This window comes from Ixodes scapularis, unplaced genomic scaffold (assembly GCF_016920785.2).
Source record: "Ixodes scapularis isolate PalLabHiFi unplaced genomic scaffold, ASM1692078v2 PGA_scaffold11__112_contigs__length_91849675, whole genome shotgun sequence".
NCBI lineage: Eukaryota > Metazoa > Arthropoda > Arachnida > Ixodida > Ixodidae > Ixodes > Ixodes scapularis.
The window spans coordinates 83778873-83799135 of NW_024609837.1; the positions used below are offsets into that span (position 1 = coordinate 83778873).

The window sequence follows — 20263 nt, forward strand, 5'->3', positions numbered from 1 at the left end:
TGCGCGCGTTGCATTATGGAACCTGGCTGGCCATGGAGAGGAGCGGGATGGCTTCTGTTTTGAAAGTTCCGTGGATAAGTACCGCATGGCAGCACTGCCTAGGATATAAAGTCAGCGCCCGCTCGCATTACAGCCATTCATCTTCGTGAGAGTCTTCGTTGAAATACAGACATCCAGCAGCCGTAAGGGCCTGCGCCTAGGATTAGCAAGGCTTAAACGAGTACGGCCTGCCGCGTCTCATACCTTTCTGGTGGCTTGGGTACCAGTGCAGGGTGCAGCAAGACTATCCCTGCTAACGGTAATTTAAGAAACGTAGGACACCGTGGATACGATAGAAGAGCCTGACCGGCACTCTATACTTCTCCCTTGCGCTGTACTCATCCTGCGTTAACCCGCGCAAAAACTCCGGCACGACGGGTGCCCCCCAAAAACATGTCCCAGCATTTTATCCGCACCGGTAGGACATACCTACAGTATTATAAATTCAAGTGAAACCACATTTTCAACAATGCAAACACTGTATTTGTTCTCGACAGGACGTCGGGAAGCGAGGTTGGCAAATCTAAACTGCAACATTGTGAACAAGCAGATCCCTAGACGTCATGCGAGGCATTATGCCGCTAGCATCGCTTCGATTTCGGAAGTGGTCTGGGCGGAGAGGAAGTCGTCTGCTTCTTGCGCATGAGTTGTGCTGACGTCAAAACGACGCCGAGCTCTGATTGGCTTTTATTGAAAGGATAGTGGATAGGCCTCATAAATAATTGACCTCAAGCTCCACACACTGTTTTCTCTTTCAATCAGCGAATAAGAGCCCGGCTTTCTGACACCATCCCACCCCCTGAGCAACAACAGACGAACTTGCGCTCCGGATGAACAAATCCTTAGGGCTTAATATTAAACGTCACCCACTGAAAGCCAGCTCGTGTCGTTCTTTAACCTGGACTCATGTTTTTTTTTTCTTTTTTTTTCTGAATACGACTCTCAACTACGCGCTGGCTCGTGTGAAATAAGTGCCGCCGCGTTGGCCTTCGGAAGGTGACGTAGTAAATCTATCACTAGGGCCTTGCCTTCCAGGAGGTGTAGGAGGGAGCCACAAGGAAGTAAGTTCTAAAGCTCGCATGCTCGCATGTTCTAAACACGCAATGGCTCGCCAGCACGGAAGCCCTTTTATGGATTCCCCAACCGTTGAAATCTAGGGGGAGCCTAAAAGAAGACAAGAACAAATACAGGGTGAAACAAGGAGACGGCAGGGTCTTTAAATCGACCGTAAAATTCGGTTTCTTAACCTACCGCGCTACGACTTTGTGCAGCGTTGCCCACAGATGGTGCATTTTTTTTTTTTTTTTTGTAAAGTTTGCAAAGAGCGAACTTACCTGAGGAAAAAGAAAAGAAAGAAAAAGGCTTAGCTCCTATGGAAAAGCAGCGACGCCACCGGTCTGCAAACAACACAGCGCCGTTTCGCAAGGGAGACAAAAGATGGCGCAAGTGGTTGCGACGCCAACTGCCGCCAACGAACGACAAGACGACGCCGAGGGCCGGCCCTTTTGCAGACAAGGAATTGCAGTTCCTTGCTGTTAACGCGCCCGTCTTTTTTGTTTCTGCGACTGTCGCCGCCTGCGGAACGCGCGCCGTTTTAGAGTCGAGAAGATCGTCTGCTAAAAAGGCCTGCTCTCGGCACCGTATGCTCGTTCGTTGGCGGCGTTTGTGAAACGGCGCCGTGTTGTTTGCAGACCGGTGGCGCCGCTGCGTTTCCATAGGAGCTGAGCCTTTTTCTTTCTTTACTTTTTCCTCGGGTAAGTTCGCTCTTAGCAAATTTTACCAAAAAAAAATGCACCATTCGTGGGCAACGCTGCACAAAGTCGTAGCGCGATATGTTAAGAAACCAAATTTTCCGGTCGATTTAAAGAGCCTGCCGTCTCCTTGTTTCACCCTGTAGACCATTTCCTATATTCCCAAGCGCCCCGGCCCGCACTCGAGGAATCATGGGAACGGTGTTCCTTCAGCGCCCCAGGGATCGCTAATTTTCGACAAACTCCATCTTTACACAGTATACGAACGTAATTTGCAGCCACCCTGAACAAGCGCCTGATATACCCCAAGGACCTGTCATATCACTTTTAAAATTGCTCGTCAATGTCAGCATTTCTTATACTGCGCATGCGGTCCACCTTTCAACCTGGCTGAGCTGCAGAAATCTCTTACAATATTGTCATTCTCGTGATTGTTGTTTTAGCACAAATTGCTTATAAGGCCGATAATTCGCAACAACAAAAACCAGGATTTAGCTCGGAGTCCGCGGGGCTGTTTATGGCATTTTTAGCGTTTATAACTTAATATCAGCGTTATAATAATATAATAGATTTCTGCAGCCTATTCAGGTTGAAGGGTGGACAGCATGCACAGTATCAAAAACGCTTACATTGAGGAGAAAGCTTAAAAGCGATATGACAGATCATTGGTGCATATCAGGCGTGTCTCAAAATTAAAGAGGTCGTGTGGGCGTGGTATCTAAATCAGGCAATAAGCGTAAAAACAAAACACAAACTGTATTTACACTAATAAATCAATTGAATATACATCATTACACAGAAGTGTCTCGATCGGCTTCTGTCGTTCGCCTCGTTCCGCTCGTGCCTCGAGCCTTCTTCTTTCTTCTCGTTTCTCGTGAGCTTCAAATTCTTTCCAATCTGCAACATCCTCCCCCCCCCCCCTTCTTTCTTTTTCCGCGTGAGAGTTGCCTTGGTTCATTCACTTGCCAGTTCCAGGGGGTAAAGGAGCTGCACGGGGCGCCGAAGCGTTACCCCGCTCGGTAGGCGCACTAGACAGGAACGCACGTGGTTGTCTCTGCCCAGCTGAACTGTTTCGATCCTCCCCGTTTTCCATATGAGCCGTGGGGTCTTGTCTTCGTGAACAAGAACGAGGTCCCCGTTCTGTAGGTCGTTTGTCCACGTCTCGGGCGATCGGTGTGCGGAGCGGAGCTGAAGGAGGTATTCCTTCCGCCATCTCCGCCAGAATCGGTCCAGTAGTTGCTGCCTGTGTAGTGAACGTCTGGTAATGTCCCCTCTCGCAGAACCTGGTATAGTTTCTAGGTTGACTGATGGGAAAGCCGTCAGACGCCTGCCCAACAAGAAGTGCGCAGGCGTTAAAGCCTCCTGCTCGTGTGGAGCGTCGTTAACAGGGGCCAAAGGTCGAGAATTCACGACGGCTTCAACCTCTTGGAGCATGGTCGTTAGTTCTTCGAAACTAAACTTGTTCCTTCCTAGTATGTTCCGTAGACTACGCTTCACTGTCTGGACCATTCTTTCCCAGAACCCGCACCACCACGCTGCTCTCTCAGCGATAAACTTCCACTTTATCCGATGTTGTGAGCAGTGGTCCTGGAAGCGGCGGTTCGTGAGCACGTCCCATACGCCGCATAAGTCCTTTGCTGCCCTCTTAAAGGTGAGGGCATTGTCTGAGTAGACAACACTGGGTAAGCCCCGTCGAGCAGTAGAGCGCTGGAAGGCCATGATGAACGCCTCTGTCGATAGGTTGGAGACAAGCTCTAGGTGTAGGGCATCTTGTTACCGCACATGTGAAAAGCGCAATGTACGACTTTTCATCTGATGCTGCAGCCTTTACCATCAGTGGACCGGCAAATCGATCCCGACCACCTCAAAAGGATTCGCTTGGGTGAACCGATCCTGCGGCAAAGGTGCGGTCGGAGCGTTAGCCGGCTTGAGTCGGGCCAATCGACAACCATTACATTTGTTGATGACCTTCTTGGCCAGCTGTCTTGCTCGAGGTATCCAGAACCGCTCTCGGACTTGGGTTAAGGTGTCCTGAAGTCCGCCGTGCAGTGTTCGACGATGGCAGTCTCTTACCAATAACTCAGTGAAGCGGTGATCGGGAGGTAGCAAAAGCGGGTACTTGATCTCGATTGTTTCGTTTAATTGTTGCAGTCGTCCCCCCACTCGCAACAATCGGTTGGGGTCAATGAAGGGGGCGAGCGAGACTATGCTGGATCGCCTTTCCAGTTTCTTATCTGTCTTTAGATCGTTCACTTCTTGTGTAAAAGCTTCCTGTTGCGTTCGTGCGATCCACCAAATCTCGGCTCGTTCAAGTTCTTCGGACGCTAGCGGGCCCTCACGTCGGCTTCGCCGCGATCGGCAGGTCTTTACAAACCGCATAACCCATGCAGTAATCCTGAGGATCCGTTCCAGCGCCCCGTATCGTTCAAGTTCCAATAGAGGTGCAATCCCCTCTGTTGCAGTCTGCAATACGCGATGTTCCAGCTTTCCCTCCTCTGCAATAACTGCTACTGGAACCAGAGGTCGGCATTTTAGGTCGCCCTCACTCACCCTCACCCTCACAGCCACACTCACCTAAGCCCCTCACTCACCCTCACCCTCACAGCTACACTCACCTTCAGCCCCTCACTCACCCTCACCCTCACAGTCACACCTTCAGCCCTTCACTCACCCTCACTGAACCTCACGGCCCTCACGCACTCACCGCCCTCACGGCCCTCACGCCCCTCACGCCCCTCACCGCCCTCACGGCCCTCACGGCCCTCACGCCACTCACCGCCCTCACGCCACTCACCGCCCTCACGGCCCTCACCGCCCTCACCGCCCTCACGGCCCTCAGCGCCCTCACCGCCCTCACGGCCCTCACCGCCCTCACGGCCCTCACGCAACTCACCGCCCTCACGCCACTCACCGCCCTCACGCCACTCACCGCCCTCACGCCACTCACCGCCCTCACGCCACTCACGCACTCATGGCCCTCACGCCACTCAGGCCAGCTTCAGATGGGGCAATTTCGCCCAGAAACTTTACGTCGCAACACCAGCAACACACGCCGCCCGCGATCACAAGCAGCAACCAATTGCTGCAATTTGCCATCGTCATCATAAAATTTTATTTTTCTTGAACTATTTAGACACAATTACGCGTTATAAACGTGTTTTTATGCATTTAAATCTCGTTAAGAATACTAATGCACCTTTCTGAAACAGTTTATTTTCAAAAAACGATCCATTTCAAACGAGAACCAAGTCTTTCGGTGTCATCATCACCGGCACGAGGTATCACGTGAAAATGTTGCGTCCCTGATTAGATGCAGCCACTTCAAACGTATTCGAATTGCTCCGAGTTGCTTGCTTATTTCTTTCGAACCGGACCCGATCTCAGCAATTCGTGTCGATCTAGGGAAAGCTAGAGAACAACCCGCCATTAACATCAAAATTGCTGAGAAAGATGCTCGATCTGAAGGGAGCCTCACGCACTCACCGCACTCACGGCCATCACACCACCTCATGCACTCACCGCCCTCACGCCTCTCATGCCACTCACTGCCCTCACGCACTCATGGCCCTCACATCCCTCACGCACTCACCGCCCTCACACCACTCACGCACTCATGGCCCTCACGCCACTCACCGCCCTCACACCCCTCACGCACTCATGGCCCTCATACCCCTTACCGCCCTCACCGCCCTCACCGTCCTCATGGCCCTCATGGCCCTCACGACCCTCACGGCCCTCACCGCCCTCACGGCCCTCACGGCCCTCACCGCCCTCACGGCCCTCACCGCCCTCACGGCCCTCACCGCCCTCATAGCCCTCACGGCCCTCACCGCCCTCACAGCCCTCACGGCCCTCACTCACCCTCACACTCATGGATTTTCCTGGTTCAAAAACTCACTCACCCTCACCTCACCCGTGAAGATGAGGGTGAGTGAGGGTGAGTGAGGGCCCTCATGAGTGAGGTTTGCCGAGGTATGACTGGAACGTCGTCGCCCATGACGAGGTTCGGCCATACGTCTTCGGTTTTACCAAGCCACTTTGGACCCTTCCACCACAATTGCATACCTTTTAGAGTTTCCGCAGATATTCCCCGTGTCATCAAATCTGCCGGATTTTCTTGTCCGGGGCAGTGCTTCCATGTAGAAGGTGACCCTCCAGATTGGAGCTCTGCTACTCGATTTGCCACAAAGGGCTTCCACTGAGTTGCTGACCCGCGGATCCAGTGAAGTGTGATAGCGCTATCTGTCCAGTAGAATGTCTCTTGAATGTTCATGATCTCTCCAAGATACTGGCCCATCCGTCTTCCAATCACTGCAGTCATTAGTTCTAGTCGAGGTAGTGTTATTCGCTTTATGGGCGCCACACGTGATTTCGAGAATATCAAGTTCACCTCTACCCTCCCATCTTCTCCTTCAGCCCTCAGGTAGGCACAAGTGCCATAGGCCACCGGACTTGCGTCGCAGAAGACGTGTAGTTGGAGAGAACATATGACTTCTGAAGCAATGGTTAGGGTGCAGGCTAGCTGGAGTAAATTTAGCATAGTTGTAACCCAAGACTGGGTTACAAGTTGAGACTTCGTCCCTGTCGTTCTGTGTTTTGTCCCTTGTCCGTATCCCCAGTCTCGGGTTACAACTGTGCTCAATATGACTTCTCTTGGCGTCTTCACGATGCAGCGAGGAATCACTGTCTCTTCTAATTGTGGAAGTTCTGTGCACCACCGCCGCCATTGCACCAGTAGGTCGTCCGTTAGATCGTCGTCCCAACCGATTCCTCGTTCCCAGATTCGTTGAAACAAAACCTTGATTCGTATGACGAACGGAGCAAGGAGTCCCAACGGGTCGAAAACCCTAGCTGATGCACGGAGTACATAGCGCTTCGTCGTCCCACTGCACGTGACGAAGTTCAGGATTCTCTCCACTGGAATGGCCAGCGTGTCAGCGTCACGTCACCAAAGAAGTCCAAGTACAGCTCTCGGCTCAGAGAGTGCAGACGTTGATGCAGCTTTATCGAACGATCTTTGCAGTTCTGTCGCGTTGGTAGACCACTTCCGGAGTCTCATTCCTGCATCTTCTAAAATCTGGCCGGCTTGTTCCTGTATTCGCGCCGCTTCTTCAATAGTGGGGGCTCCGATCAGGAGGTCGTCGACGTAGAATCCCCGTTGAAGCAGTTCCGCAGTCGATCGCAATTCTCCATTGACGTTGCTCAGATGATGAGTAAGAGTGGCGGTTAGTAGAAAGGGGCTGGCCGATGTCCCAAAGGGCACTCTCGTCATCCTCCACCCTTCAACGGTTGGTTCAGAGCTTGCTGACGACGAATCTCTCCGAAACCACAGGAAGCGTAGGACGTCTCGATCTTGAGGTCGAACGCTGACCTGCAGAAACGCCTTTTCTATGTCCGCTGTTAAGGCGATTGGGTGTAGACGGAAGCGCACAAAGATTCCGACCAGATCGGCGTTCAAATTCGGCCCTTTTTCCAGTTGTTCGTTGAGTGAAGCAACTCCTGGGAGATGAGACGAAGCGTCGAAGACGACTCTCAGCCTGGTGGTTTCGGATTCATTCCGAATTACGGGCTGATGGGGCATATAATAAATCCGTGGGTTTGTCGACTCGGCGCAAAATGGGCTCGTTGAAACTTTTTCTGCGTGTCCTGAGGTGATGTAGCTGCGTATGACGTTGTCGTAATCTTTTGCGAAGGACTCGTCGCGTGACAATCTCCTCTTCAAACTCTCAAGACGTTTCAATGCCAGCGTGCGGTTATCCTTCAGTTCTCCCGCGCCGACCCTGAACGGTAGACCGACTTCGTACTGTCCATTCACTTTCCGTATTGTTCGGTTGAACTCGTTCAGCAGTTCGTTCTGTTCTTCCATCTTGCTGGAGGGCTGGTCAGAAATTCCGATGCTCTCTAGCTCCGAAAAACGCCGCAGGATGTCTCCGACGTCCTCGTTCGTGAAGCATTCCGTTCTTAGCACGCATACCATGCTGCTGGCGCTGCCTTTGAGAGAGCTGTGGTTTGACACTGGGCCTTGAAAGGTCCAGCCAAAAATGGTGCTTATAGCTACCAGCTTCTGATTTTCCTTGCAATGCAGCACTTGGTCACCGTTCACTCGCCACAACTGGTCTGAACCGACCAGAAGGGAAATGCCCTCTTCAGCAGTGGCCAGAGGGGAGAGAAGCATGTCCGCAATACGACGACCGTTTTTCATCATACGGCGAACAAATTCGTGGTCGACGGGTACCTGCACAACGTCCTTACAGATGGAGGGTACCTCGACGGCCTCGATGACGCACTCTTCTTGGCCGTATTGGCTGTGCAACCGTACTTGTACTAGTCTCCGACGTTGCGGTCGTGACGTGGAGTGGCCGAACGTATTTAGCCGGAGGCTAACATATCCCAGAACCTTGAGGCCGAGTTTGCGAGAACGATCCTAACAAATGAACGTCCGTTGGTTACCTCCATCGATAATGGCTCGCACGTAAAGTCTTTGCTTTCCTTCCTCAGCCCAGGCTCGGAATGTTTGAAGAAGCTCTTCGGAATCCAATGGGACGTCAGCACTGTCGGAGATTGCGTTCTGGACGCTTGTCGCAGGGGCACCTCTATCCGATTTCTTCACGTTAGGTTTCCAGTTCGGGTCGCACATGGATGTGGCATGTCGACCGGAGCACGACGTGCATGTCATTTTCTGCCGACACTCCCTCGCCCGGTGCCCTCCGATTGTGCATCTGAAGCAGCGGTTTTCTTCCGCCAGCCTCCTTTTCTTCACCTCTAACGTGAGGTCGCCAGTACATACTTCTGTTGCGTGCTTTGTGGACCGGCAAAAGAAGCAGGGGCTTGTGATATTTGCATGTAGCACAGAGGCTGCTGGCATTCTGGGTCTTTCAGTCCTTTTCTTCTGCGTCTCTTGCCGTTCTTCTACTACTCCGGCTCTCTCCCTACTCTCAACTTCGATCCGAAGGAAGCTTAGAATATCGGCGAGCTCATCTTCGGCATCGGCGAAAGAGGGCGGCCTTGAAGCGCTCCGGGTGGAAAGTGGTCCGTCGACAGAGTGTCCGGTGTCCTGCACCGCTGGTGAAGTCAGTGAAGTCGGACTGTTTTGCGTTTCTCCCGTCGACCTGTAGGCAGTGCTGCTTGCCTGCTGCCGGTGATAATTTATGACGACTTCGCTCGGCAAGGCCTTGAGGAGGATATCGGACATCATCGTGCAGTACGTTACCGATCCCACGCCGAGCCCTTTCAGACCTCGGATGTTCGTCTGGACGTGATCGTACATCTTTCGGAGGCCTTTCGTGTCTTTCGCGGAGGCCACAGGAGGCAGTGCTCGGAGCTTCGCCAGATGATTTTGCTCGATCCTTCGTTTATCACCGAAGCGCAGTGTCAGGATTTCAATGGCATCGTCGTAGCAGGCCTCAGTTGCCTGGAGCCCAGCGATGGCCGCCGCCGCTGGTCCGGTGACATGGTTGCGCAGGTACTGAAACTTGTCCGATCGTGGCATGCTATCGTTTTCGTGGATAGCACGACCGAACTGCTCCCAGAAGCTCTGCCACGCGCTAACCTCGCCGTTGAAAGTTTTAAGTCGTAACTTGGGAAGCTTCACGCCGCTAGTCATGTTGGTGCGATTTCTTCCCAGGTCTGTAGTGGCAGTCGCAGATGTTGTCGCGGATGTGGTCATCTGGGTGGCCTGTGCCTGTTGTTCTTTACGTCTCAGTGAGTCTGCCTTGCAGTCCAACAACGCCATCATTCGGATGGCCTCGTCGTCGTACTCCGTGACCGTAGTGTACTCTGCGACGAGGTCTTGTTCCGATATATGATCTTCTACCTCCACGTTCAACTCTTGAAGAGCCCTGTTATTGGCCTTCAGCCTTTCTAGCCAGGCAGTCAGCGATGCCAGGTCCGCTGTCTCCATCCCCGCTGTCGCCTCATGGATAATTTTCGTGTTTAGCGACCGCTTCACTCCAAGTTTTGCCTTGAGACGTTCCATGTTTGACGATCTCCCACACAGCTCTCGGAAACAGCGTTCCAGGCAGGTGTTCCACAAAGGTGGAAAATCCGCTCACCTCAATCGTTCTCGTTCCCGGGTTTCGCCACCATAATGTCTCAGAATTGAAGAGGTGGTGTGGGCGTGGTATCTAAATCAGGCAATAAGCGTAAAAACAAAACACAAACTGTATTTACACTAATAAATCAATTGAATATACATCATTACACAGAAGTGTCTCGATCGGCTTCTGTCGTTCGCCTCGTTCCGCTCGTGCCTCGAGCCTTCTTCTTTCTTCTCGTTTCTCGTGAGCTTCAAATTCTTTCCAATCTGCAACAAGTCGCTTGTTCAGAGTGACTCCGAATTACGCTCCGAAGCTGTGTATCCAACGATAGGGTCGAAATTACCGGTCACTAAGGGGCTGAAGGAACACCGATCCCATCATTCTTTTAGCGTGGGCCAAGCGCTTGGGGGAAATAGCAAATGGTCTATAGGAGCCAGAAAAACACCGTGCGGGCTGGGAAGGGGCGTAAGCGACGGATTAGAATCTATCTATCTAGCAGAGCGTCTGTTGGCAAAACCGTTTATAATTTCCACTTCCCAGCCGAGCCTGTTCTTCTGGATGTGTTCTTGTAAGTGTTCCTTCTTTTTTTTTTCACGTTTAGTTTACGAGAATTCTAAAATTTTGATGATTTTTTTCCCTCATAATGAGACTAACACAATAATAAAAGTTTAATTTAAGGCTATGATACGGATTTATTTATGGTTCACCACCTGTCGCCCGCATTGCAAGTTTTCTTTTTTTTTTTTAGGTTTACGTTTGAACGGATTCCTCTGCATCCTCGTGCATTCACATCTGAAAGACCCCGTAAATATATTTGAAGCTAAGGAAAAGCGTATAATCGAAATGTCCAGACTCAAAGGCAGACCCACGAGAAAAATGTGGATAGACAAAAGAGAAAGAAAGAAAAAGGGTGAAACGAATTGAAAGAGATTAAGGAGCTGCGGATGGGAGACCAACGCCGAGAGAGAGCGCGAACCGCAGAGTCTAATGGAGAAGAAAGAAGGCTGATAGCGTCCACATGGACAGGTGCTTAATGACCCCCGTGGACAAACCGCTCTGATTAGAATGCATGGCTCTGGTAGATTAGCGTGGTCCACGCGGCACAGAGTCACTGAAATGCATCAATTGTATGCGCCGTTTTTTTTTTTTTTTTTTTGTTTTGTTTTGTTTTAAATATCATTTGTGAGGTTTAGCGTTTAGAATGAAGCACATTGTAGGGGAAATCAGTCTTCTATCTTGTATTACTGCTATGAGGCGCCATTTTCTGCTAATGACAAGGTACGGCAAAACGACCGATGGCTAGTAGAACAGGAAAGGAAGGTAGTCGAACAGGCGCCGGCCAATAAACACTGTCCAAAATTCACTGCCATGTCAGTGTCAATAAGGAGTTTCTCTTTCGGCAAACTGATGGCAGCTATTAACTGTAATTCATCCGTCACCGTCACTTTTGCACATCAATGTATGGCAGATTAAAATTGGTTCTTTGATCCCCACGTAATTATTTTTTCCATTATTATTAGTCTATGATTCGACTCTGTGAACAGAATAACTGACCAGCCAAAAGCGGCAACTCATAATACTTTTAAATAAAATTTCGCCGTCAAAAGGCTATATAGACAAACTTTCGGAAAGAGTTTGACGAGACCTCACTCCACAACAAACAGTTACGCAGCCATTGTACGGTACTCAATTTGTTAGCCGTGATATACTAACGCCTCAGACGTAAAGGCCTGATATGGACCAACTCGACTCTTCTACGTAACACCGCGGCGGTTGCGCTTCCAGCGCACATCCGGTCTGGGGTTTTGGCAAGAGACACCATGCCGACCGGGCATTATGTAATTTGTTTTTGCTTAAAAAGCAGCATTTTTTCAGGATTCCGCGGAGTTGTTTAGACTGAAGCTACAGAAGGAAAAATGTCAAGCTTAGTTTTCACGGGTTTTCTACATGCGCGATCTGTCCAAGAACGTGGGCAAAGAACTTAAAAAGAACAAAACTACACGTTGTCGGACCTTGATCGCCTATCTAAGAAGCATTTTGGCGTGAATTCGAAGATACTTGTTGTAATATTAATTTCTACTGTTCCCACACGTACGCCGGAGAACCGCCGGGTGGTCCAGACCACCCGGACTGCATTAAGTGCCTCTTCACGTTACAAGGGCCGTCTGCACGTTGTAACGAACATCTTCACGTTCAAACGACAATGACCCGCAGACCACGTCAATGGTATACGCGTCGTCGACACGGTAATTTTGGATAAGAAGTAACTCTAGGCCACTAAACACAGGTAACCGGTAAGTGTGTTTGGGTAAATCAGCTTGCTATAAACAGAGGATCAGGTGACGCTGCTTGTCGTAACTTGTGGTGCTCGCCGATTTAGGAGGCCGCATTCGCACGACCCAGTTTTGCTTGCGATTCTCAATTTCGATGTCGAGTACCGCAGTTTCAGTCTACGTTTCTTTCGGAGCACGAGTGGTGTCGAAATAGAAAATAGCGAGCCGGATCTCATTATTGGAATCCAGCCTTAAAGGGACCATAAAATTAATTTTGGACTGCGATCAATGATTTATATTGAGACTTTAATAATCGCATACCGTGTATAGTGGGCAAAAAGAAAAGTGGTGGGCGAGGGCAGAAATCCGAAAGCCTGCTTTTCTGTGCAAAAGTTTCAAACTATAGCGGACTGTATCTTACCCCCTTCCCTTAGAAAGCACTCCGCCTTTTCACAGCGATGCATGTACGGTGTCCAAGCACGTGAGCCGAACCCAGCTCACGCATTGTACACTAGCAGTGCGTCATTCGAATTTGTGAGCTCGTCAGCTATCAATCCGTCGATGAATATTTAGATTCGTGCTCCTGGCCATTCAATGCCGTAACGGCGCTTCTCATCACTCGCGAATGACAAGTTCCACGGTGTTTTTTAAAACACGCGGTGGAGGCTTAGAGTCGCCGAATCCTGTGCCCAAGCACTTTACAACGACGCGATTTCTTATATCGCTTTTCAGTTGAAGATTAAAGCTAAGAAGAAAGAAGTTCAAAAATCTGTTCATGGTCCCTTTGACTTTGATTCTGCGGCGTCCACACCGAATGAACCGTCTTTTGTCGCATTATTCGTTCGTAGCCCCGGTGCCACTAAACTTGCATTCATCATCGCATCATTCACACAAAATTTTGAAACGTATTAAGCCTAGAGCTTGTCTAAAGTAGCCGAACAATGCTAGGAACATGCAGAATCAAGAATTCTAATGTATATGTTGCCCGGCAACTAACACCTACGCCGAAAACGTCAGATGCCAACCAATGGCTTGTTGAGGCGGCGGAGAAAAGCTCACCGGAGAAAAGCTCACCGGAGAAAAGCTCACCGGAGAAAGGCTCACCGGAGATAAGCTCACCGGAGAAAAGCTCACCGCAAAACGGACAGATGCGGAAAAAAGCTCACCGATTTTTTTCTTTTTTTTTTCTTCTTTTTCTCCGCATCCGCAGGTTTTGTGGTGAGCTTTTCTCCCTTGAGCTTATCTACGGTGAGCTTTTCTCCGGTAAGCTTTTCTCCGGGATTCGGCTTGTTGATGGGGGACGGCGCGCGGCTCGCGCAGAACCCATCGCGCATAGTCCGCGCAACAAGGGGTGGGGGGCACCGCTTTGATCGCAAACATAAGTTGGTGTACATGCTGCGCTTGTTCATATCTTAAACTTGTCATTTCATCAGCCTCAAAAAGGCACAGACATTTTATACACCTAACAATGATAGTGATCAAAGTTTGCATACGGAATTGTAAATAACAGCCTCTAATGGCCTCACGTTTCCTCGTGCTGGTGTTTCGCGCTTAATGCATAAACCGACACGAACTCCCCACTGTCAGCAACAAGTGCTATTAAATAAAAAGAAAATAGTTCGCACCCTTTTGATAAATTTTTTTGGAGTTGGACATTTTTATGCATGGGCTAAAATGTACTTCGATATTGCGTGAATAGCCTCGCGTTTATTTTGTGCTAGGCTTGTGGTCATAACGTCTCGAGTAGGAGTATTGTTTATATCATCGACCGAAATAGGAGCGAATTCAGACTCTCCTCTCTGAAGGTGTTGACTAGGAACGTAAAGACTAGGCTTCCTCCACGCGTTTTATGCACCATCGAACTTGTCGCTCGCGACTAGTGGTTTTCGTCGTGGCGTCGTGGATAGAAAGAACAAGAGGAAGCCACCGAAACTTCTCGTCACCAAGTAGTTCTGGGTCGCTAAACTCGTCAAGCACAACTTTGTGTCCGAAAGTTGCGGAACGCGCTAATTGGACTCTCGCGACGCTGACGTCGCGCCGAGCGAGGTGTCAATCATTCAAAGCAAAGTTCATCGAGGCGCGCGTGCGGCGCGTGAGGGGCGCGAGGAGCCCGCTGATTGAACGGCTTCGCCGATGACGTAGCGCCCATTTGTCCCTACATCCCTACGCCAAGCTAAAATTAATGCTTTGCAAATTGTCCCTTGGCCACCTACTGACGCTCAAAATCCCTCCGAAGTTTGTCTTAAAAAGAAACCTCGTTTGTCGAAGTTGTCGCTGACGTCAAAGTGACGTTTCCGAACTTTGCGAGAGCCGTGGTTTGAGCTCGAGTTCTTCGCTTCGGATCGAGGCGAAGTTAAACTTTGTTAACATGGCGGTGCCGTACGCTGCGGCCGAGCTTATCTTCCGCCACCGTCGGCGTCGCTACTGAGTCCACTGGGGACGCCTTTACACTCCCCGACGACGACTTTCGGCGATAGTACCGGCTATCGAAAGCCGTTGTGCGTTGACTCTCCGACGAGCTTCGTTCGCCGCCTCGGACCGTGGAACAACAAGTTCTCTGCGCGCTCCGGTTCTTCGGAACCGGTAGCTTTCAAGGCATGGTGGCGACTGACGAACACCTGTCAGTCTCCCACATGACTGTGAACCGGGCTGTCAGAGTTTTTGCGGCTGCCATCGCTTTTTTTTTTATTGTATTTTTTCAGTAATATCCGAAGAGGTACTAATAAGCTGGTATACAGTTCAGAATGTTGGAAAGCAAACAAGAACCGGGGTAATTCTTGGGTAGGGTCGAGTCTCCCGGCAGCCGGCAGAATTATTTCCCCGAAATTCTACTGGCAGTCGTCACTCATTGGCGGTCAAATCAGTTCATCGAACGACGTGTCATCGACAGATCGTTTCATTGGCACGCGATGTAATCACATGAAAGAGGTTGTCTTCCGTTAGAGGTATATACACATTAAGCATTTTCCCACCTTTAAACATGTAAGTGGGGTGTCCCATAACTAACACCCTAATAAGTGTAGCGATGGACCTTATAAAAAAAATGTAAACTTCACACCTTTAAAAATGTGTGATTTTTTAAACACGTTTCTTAAAACGTATGATAATGCCTACACCTTTTTATAAAGATGTAAAACTACAATACCCCTTCTCGTCAGGCACGTAGCCAGGGGAAGGGGGGGGGGGGCATAAGGCCTGGCCTTCCCGCCCCCCCCCCCCCCCCCCGAAATTTTCCATTTTGCTGGGGCCTCCTCTCCTCCCTCCCCCTCATAAAGCACATTGTCATCGGCGCCCCCCCCCCCCCCCCCTTAAACGAAAATCTGGCTACGTGCCTGCTTCTCCTCAAGGTGTAATTACCACAATACATTTCTTTTTTGGGGTGTACACAGTAGCCCGGGACCCATTAATATGACTGAACAAATGAATTACACAAACGAGTCGCCGAAACAGCACGTTGCTTCTTGGCGAGTGTCGAGGTAATAGGGAATTTTCGTAGACCGGTCTGCCCCCTCCGCTAAGCGTTCCGCAACGAAGAAGTTGCCACTGCGCCTGCGCGCCGATAGCCTTGACTGTGGAGTTCCCGCAATCGTAGCGGGTTGCGGAGGGCCCTTGCGGGACGGCGAAAACGATCTACGAAAACTCCCTAATATAGTCCGAAAACCGGCTTCAATATTGGCCGGATGTACGGTTTTGCGCCTCGTCCCTACATCCGGCAGGTATGGGAGTACCGGTGCAAATAAACGACTTATGTCTAATAGCACTGGCACCACTGATTTCTTAGGAGGCTAGATCCTCGATAGAGGCCTGTATTGCTGGGGTCGAGCGGCACCACCGGCAGTCATCGCTTGACACAACTCAATTTTATTACGTTAGTAAATTGTTCTCTACCATGAAACTTCTATCATGTTTCCGCAAATAACAGATAATATTGTGGGCAAGAATATTAAACGCGTTAGAATACCAATCTTATTTAACTAAATGTTGTGTGGTTGAGGGTCTAGGGCTACTTTGTTGTGCGTTAACTGTTATGTGTTTAATGAGACAAGGGCTACCGATAGTTATTGTGGAGTCCTCCGTGATTTCGGAGTCATCAAAGTTCAGCAAACGATAAGTTAGAATGCCTCTACTAGGGATTTTCGCATCGTCTTGACCGCTTGTACATAGTGCTTCATGGTGAAAGCTTTTTCTTTGAACTCCTGTGAGGGCTTCCGTGGCAAACTGAAACTCGGAGCGTGCCGTTCAGTCGCTCGACGTGCCATTTATTTAGCAACCGAAGCAAGCGACGTCGGTAAAGTCAATCGTGCTCCGGTCAAATTTTTTTTAATCGATGTTCAAACGCTTGACGAATGTCTATTTGATCTCCAAGAACCCGACATAATCATCGCAGCACATCATAAAATTCTCGCCCTCGAGCACCGCGTACAAGCTTCCAATTTTTGCATGTTTCTTCCTTAGACTTGCGTGTATTGCCTCATGATGTAAAAGGCCAAAGCAACAAGGACGAAAATGAAGAGAGAACTAGACAGGACGCGGCATATTGCCTGTCGTCAAGCAATGGCCGCCGGTGAGGCCAGTGACGGGCTCCCAATTCGCGATACAGACTTGCACTGTGAGAGTTCTAATGCATTACACCCACCGAGTGCTGCACGGAGAACAGGCCCCGAGCGAACTTGCCAAATGCATCCAGTGCAGACTGATGCTGTCGTCATAGATGTTGTAGAAAAGTACCGACCTCAAACCGAAACTAGCGCCTTTTTGTTCGACGTGATGGGTGGGAATGCGAGAGTGCAGTCGCTGCCATCGTTTAAACGTTGGTTGCTGCAACGTGGAACTTACATTTGCGATGACTTCCACTTAAGCAACTCGGCAGTCAGAGATATCTATAGACGGCGTAAGTTTCCGAAACCAGTTGACTACAAAACAGCATACGCTTGAGGAAATTGATGGCACTGTACGCGCAAGAGCTTGCTTCGTTTTAAGCATAATATTATGAGTGAATAACTGAAAGGATACGGCTTAAATCTAGTTCTTTGGAACAGCTAGCACTACGTTTCGTAAGACTTTTTATTTCCCTGGCATTGAGAACGAGAGCTTTCTCAAAACAAAATATGAAGGGGCGAGATAGCTGCCATTCATATATGACTTTGCTTGAGTCTCGGGCAACGTCTCCATGTTTAGCCTTCCCGGACGCTGAGTGAATGCGTCGCAGGTTTCTGCTGTGGGAGCTTTGTCGAAAAATGTTGCACTTTTCACCCATACACAAATGATGCTAGATCTCGCGGCCCCTGTGGTTGTTCTGGGGCTTTCATTGCACACTGGTAGGTTTCAGCGTTTGTACGGCTACAAAACGACTCAAATTTCGCGAATAAAAGACGGGCCGTCGATTCCTCCCTTCGTGAAATATCAGACGCTTACAATTCAAGCTCGCATGTGAGTTTTGGCCCGCGGGACGCGATTTCGAGCAGAAAACCAACTTTTTCTTTCAGTTCCTCTGTGCGAATGCCTCATCGTAGCAGACGAACTCTCGTCGTCTGCTCTCTCTCCTCGCCTGGGCGAGGCACGACGGGATTGTCGGCGCTAGAGAGCCCAAAGACGACGTACAGCGAGCGGCGTGAACGCTCGCCTCCCCGCGCTGTCTCGTGCTCTCGTGCATCGCCTAGGGATCGCGAGGGATTTTTCGTCAAAAGTTACGAAGTTGAGCGCGCGCAGGGAGGAGGAAACTTTGCGGCGTTCTTTTGGTCACTCCCCCCGCTACGTCAAAAAGCGAAGAATGTTTTGCTCCACGAGTTTAGCTACCCAGGTCTGCTCAAGATGTGCTGCACGAAGCTTATCTTGTTCCCACTTGTTTCTGCTTTTCAGCGTGCTGTCTGGAACAATCTGACCGACTGAAGCGGTGAAAAAGAAACAAGATATTCTTCAGACACCTTGCCGATAAAAGTTATGCTTTCGAAGCGTTCGATTTCTCGAGGACGGCGCCGATGTGACGTAGTGAAAAGGCCGCAGACGCTATTGGGATCCGTGTTAGCCTTCATTTTGGCGTTTTTAGCCGGTAAGAAATACGAAGACCAGTGCGATCTCCTACCCACTCCAAACTTCTTTTTGCCTTTCCAAAATATCGAACACGTTTGGAGCCAGGATTTGGCCTGCTGCTTCGTTGCCTGACAGCTGAAGAAAAAAAAAAAACTTCCAAAAATCCAATTAAATATTCATTACTTCCTTCTATGTCCTATATATATATATATATATATATATATATACATATATATATATATATATATATATATATATATATATATATATATATATATATATATATATATATATATATATATATATATATATATATATACATATGTATATATTGTTTTGATTTCGCTATTTAAGCACCGCTGCAAAACCCGTGGTCAATTTCCATTTCAAACTTCCCGTGAATGCTATGGGAAAGAGAAAGAACGAACGTTGGGTCAGCGGTCAGGGTTCGCTTAATTGATATCCGTTTTTCTATGGACGCGGCCTGGTTTGTCTGCCAGCTGACGCTTCCAATTACTTCTTCCTGGAAGCGCTTTTGTGCATCCACTAAGAAGAAACACGAGGGGCAACGCAGGGCGCACTTAATTCCTTAGGCCATTATGACTTATGGTTTTCAGGCATCTGTGTAATTGCTACCGTTTTCGCTGCTTTCAACACAATAACTTCTCTCACTTTACATCGGTGGCTATCGCGCCAGTCGAAAACAACATTCAGCGAGGGAGTCACAAAAGGCAAACAGAAATCGCAAAGAAAAAAAAATGATCGGTTCCGGACAGTGCTGTGTTTACACACTAGGTGCGGTCCGTTTGCTGGGGTCTCTAGAGTAAGTCAATACGTTCTGCTTGCAGAGCCAGAGTATCCCCTTTCTTTTCCTCTCGCTGCGAACTCAGTATTAGCAGAACAGCGGTCACGTGCGCAGAGCTGGAATCAACATGCATGTGGAAAGGCGACCTTGCAGGCTTCGAGTTTCGGTCGGAGCAAGTTTCTCGCGTTGCGCTTCCGAAATATACACCCTTCACTAAAATCGAACGAACTGGGAGGTTTCTTGACAATTGATCATTATGTGTAGCAACTGGGCACAGTATAATCGCGTTGTTTTATAAGCCGAACAATATTTGAAAACATGTCTTCAAAGTCTGGGAAGTAGACGACGCGGAGAACGACCGAGTCAGGCCGGCGCAGCCGCAGTCTTGGCTATTGTAACGCGCTCCCGGCGCCTGAGCGAGCGAAGCCAGAAAAGAGCGACCGATGAGCGAAAAAAAAGAGAAAAGTAGGAGGATGTCATGACGACGTCCAATATGTTGATCACCCCCCTCCGGCAACTAGGACGGGTACAGCCGTTAACATCCATGTTCCCTCGAGGCGCTCTTTCTGCGAATAAGCGTATGGTTCTTGTATCCGCCGCCTTAAAACATGGCGTTACAATCGCCGCCTCTACTGCTGCCGGGCCGCCCCTACTTGCCCCTAGATGGCGCAAGTTGTCCTGTCGCGTCCTAGGCGGCCGATTCGGTGCCGCTCGTCCCCCCCCCCCCCCCCCCCCCTTAATTGGCTTGCCTGATTTTATTTTCCTCGATTTCATTCTCGTCTTCTGGGGCTTTTATTTTATATCTTTTTTCATAAACCACTGTAGCGCAACTTCAGAGAAGCTGCCCCTCAAGTGGGTAGGAGGCAAGGAGCACACATTTACTTTTCATACATTCTTTATTATTTACGCAGATCTCATGCATAAAATGAAAGATATATACAGAGATAGTAAAATTTACGGAACAATAGAACAGATGGCATGAGAAGCACGTAAGAGCACAATGAAAGAAATATAAATGTATAAAAGATATCGCACCACCACAGTTTTGACCAGCAGAAACTTCAATGTTTTGTGAAGAAAAAATATGATTTTTTGTTACTCAGCTGATAGATGACTTATCGTTTTACGGTTTTTGTGCTTTCCTGTCAGCTACAGACCTTTTCAAATGAGGTTTTTGCAGATCTCCTCTTTTAAAAGCCGTAAATTCACCAGGGGTCATAGCAGAACATCTGCAGGAGCTTTTAGCCGATTGCTGTACAGAGAAGGTCTCCGACTGTTCTGTAATGAAAGCACTAAGATTCTTCATCACATCATCCTTGTATACCAGAT

At 49.3% G+C, this 20263-nt stretch overlaps 2 protein-coding genes across 2 annotated transcripts; both read right to left on the reverse strand.

Moving 5' to 3' along the window:
- Positions 1-2744: 2744 nt before the first annotated feature.
- Positions 2745-7965, reverse strand: LOC115327589. The gene is made up of 2 exons (XM_040211471.1): positions 7423-7965; positions 2745-3248 (listed from the first exon to the last, which is right to left on the reverse strand). The coding sequence occupies exons 1-2, from the start codon at positions 7963-7965 to the stop codon at positions 2745-2747; spliced, it is 1047 nt and encodes a 348-aa protein (XP_040067405.1).
- Positions 7966-8214: 249 nt separating this feature from the next.
- On the reverse strand, positions 8215-9765 carry LOC115315207. Its single transcript, XM_040211472.1, has one exon. The coding sequence runs from the start codon at positions 9763-9765 to the stop codon at positions 8215-8217; it is 1551 nt and encodes a 516-aa protein (XP_040067406.1).
- Positions 9766-20263: the final 10498 nt, after the last annotated feature.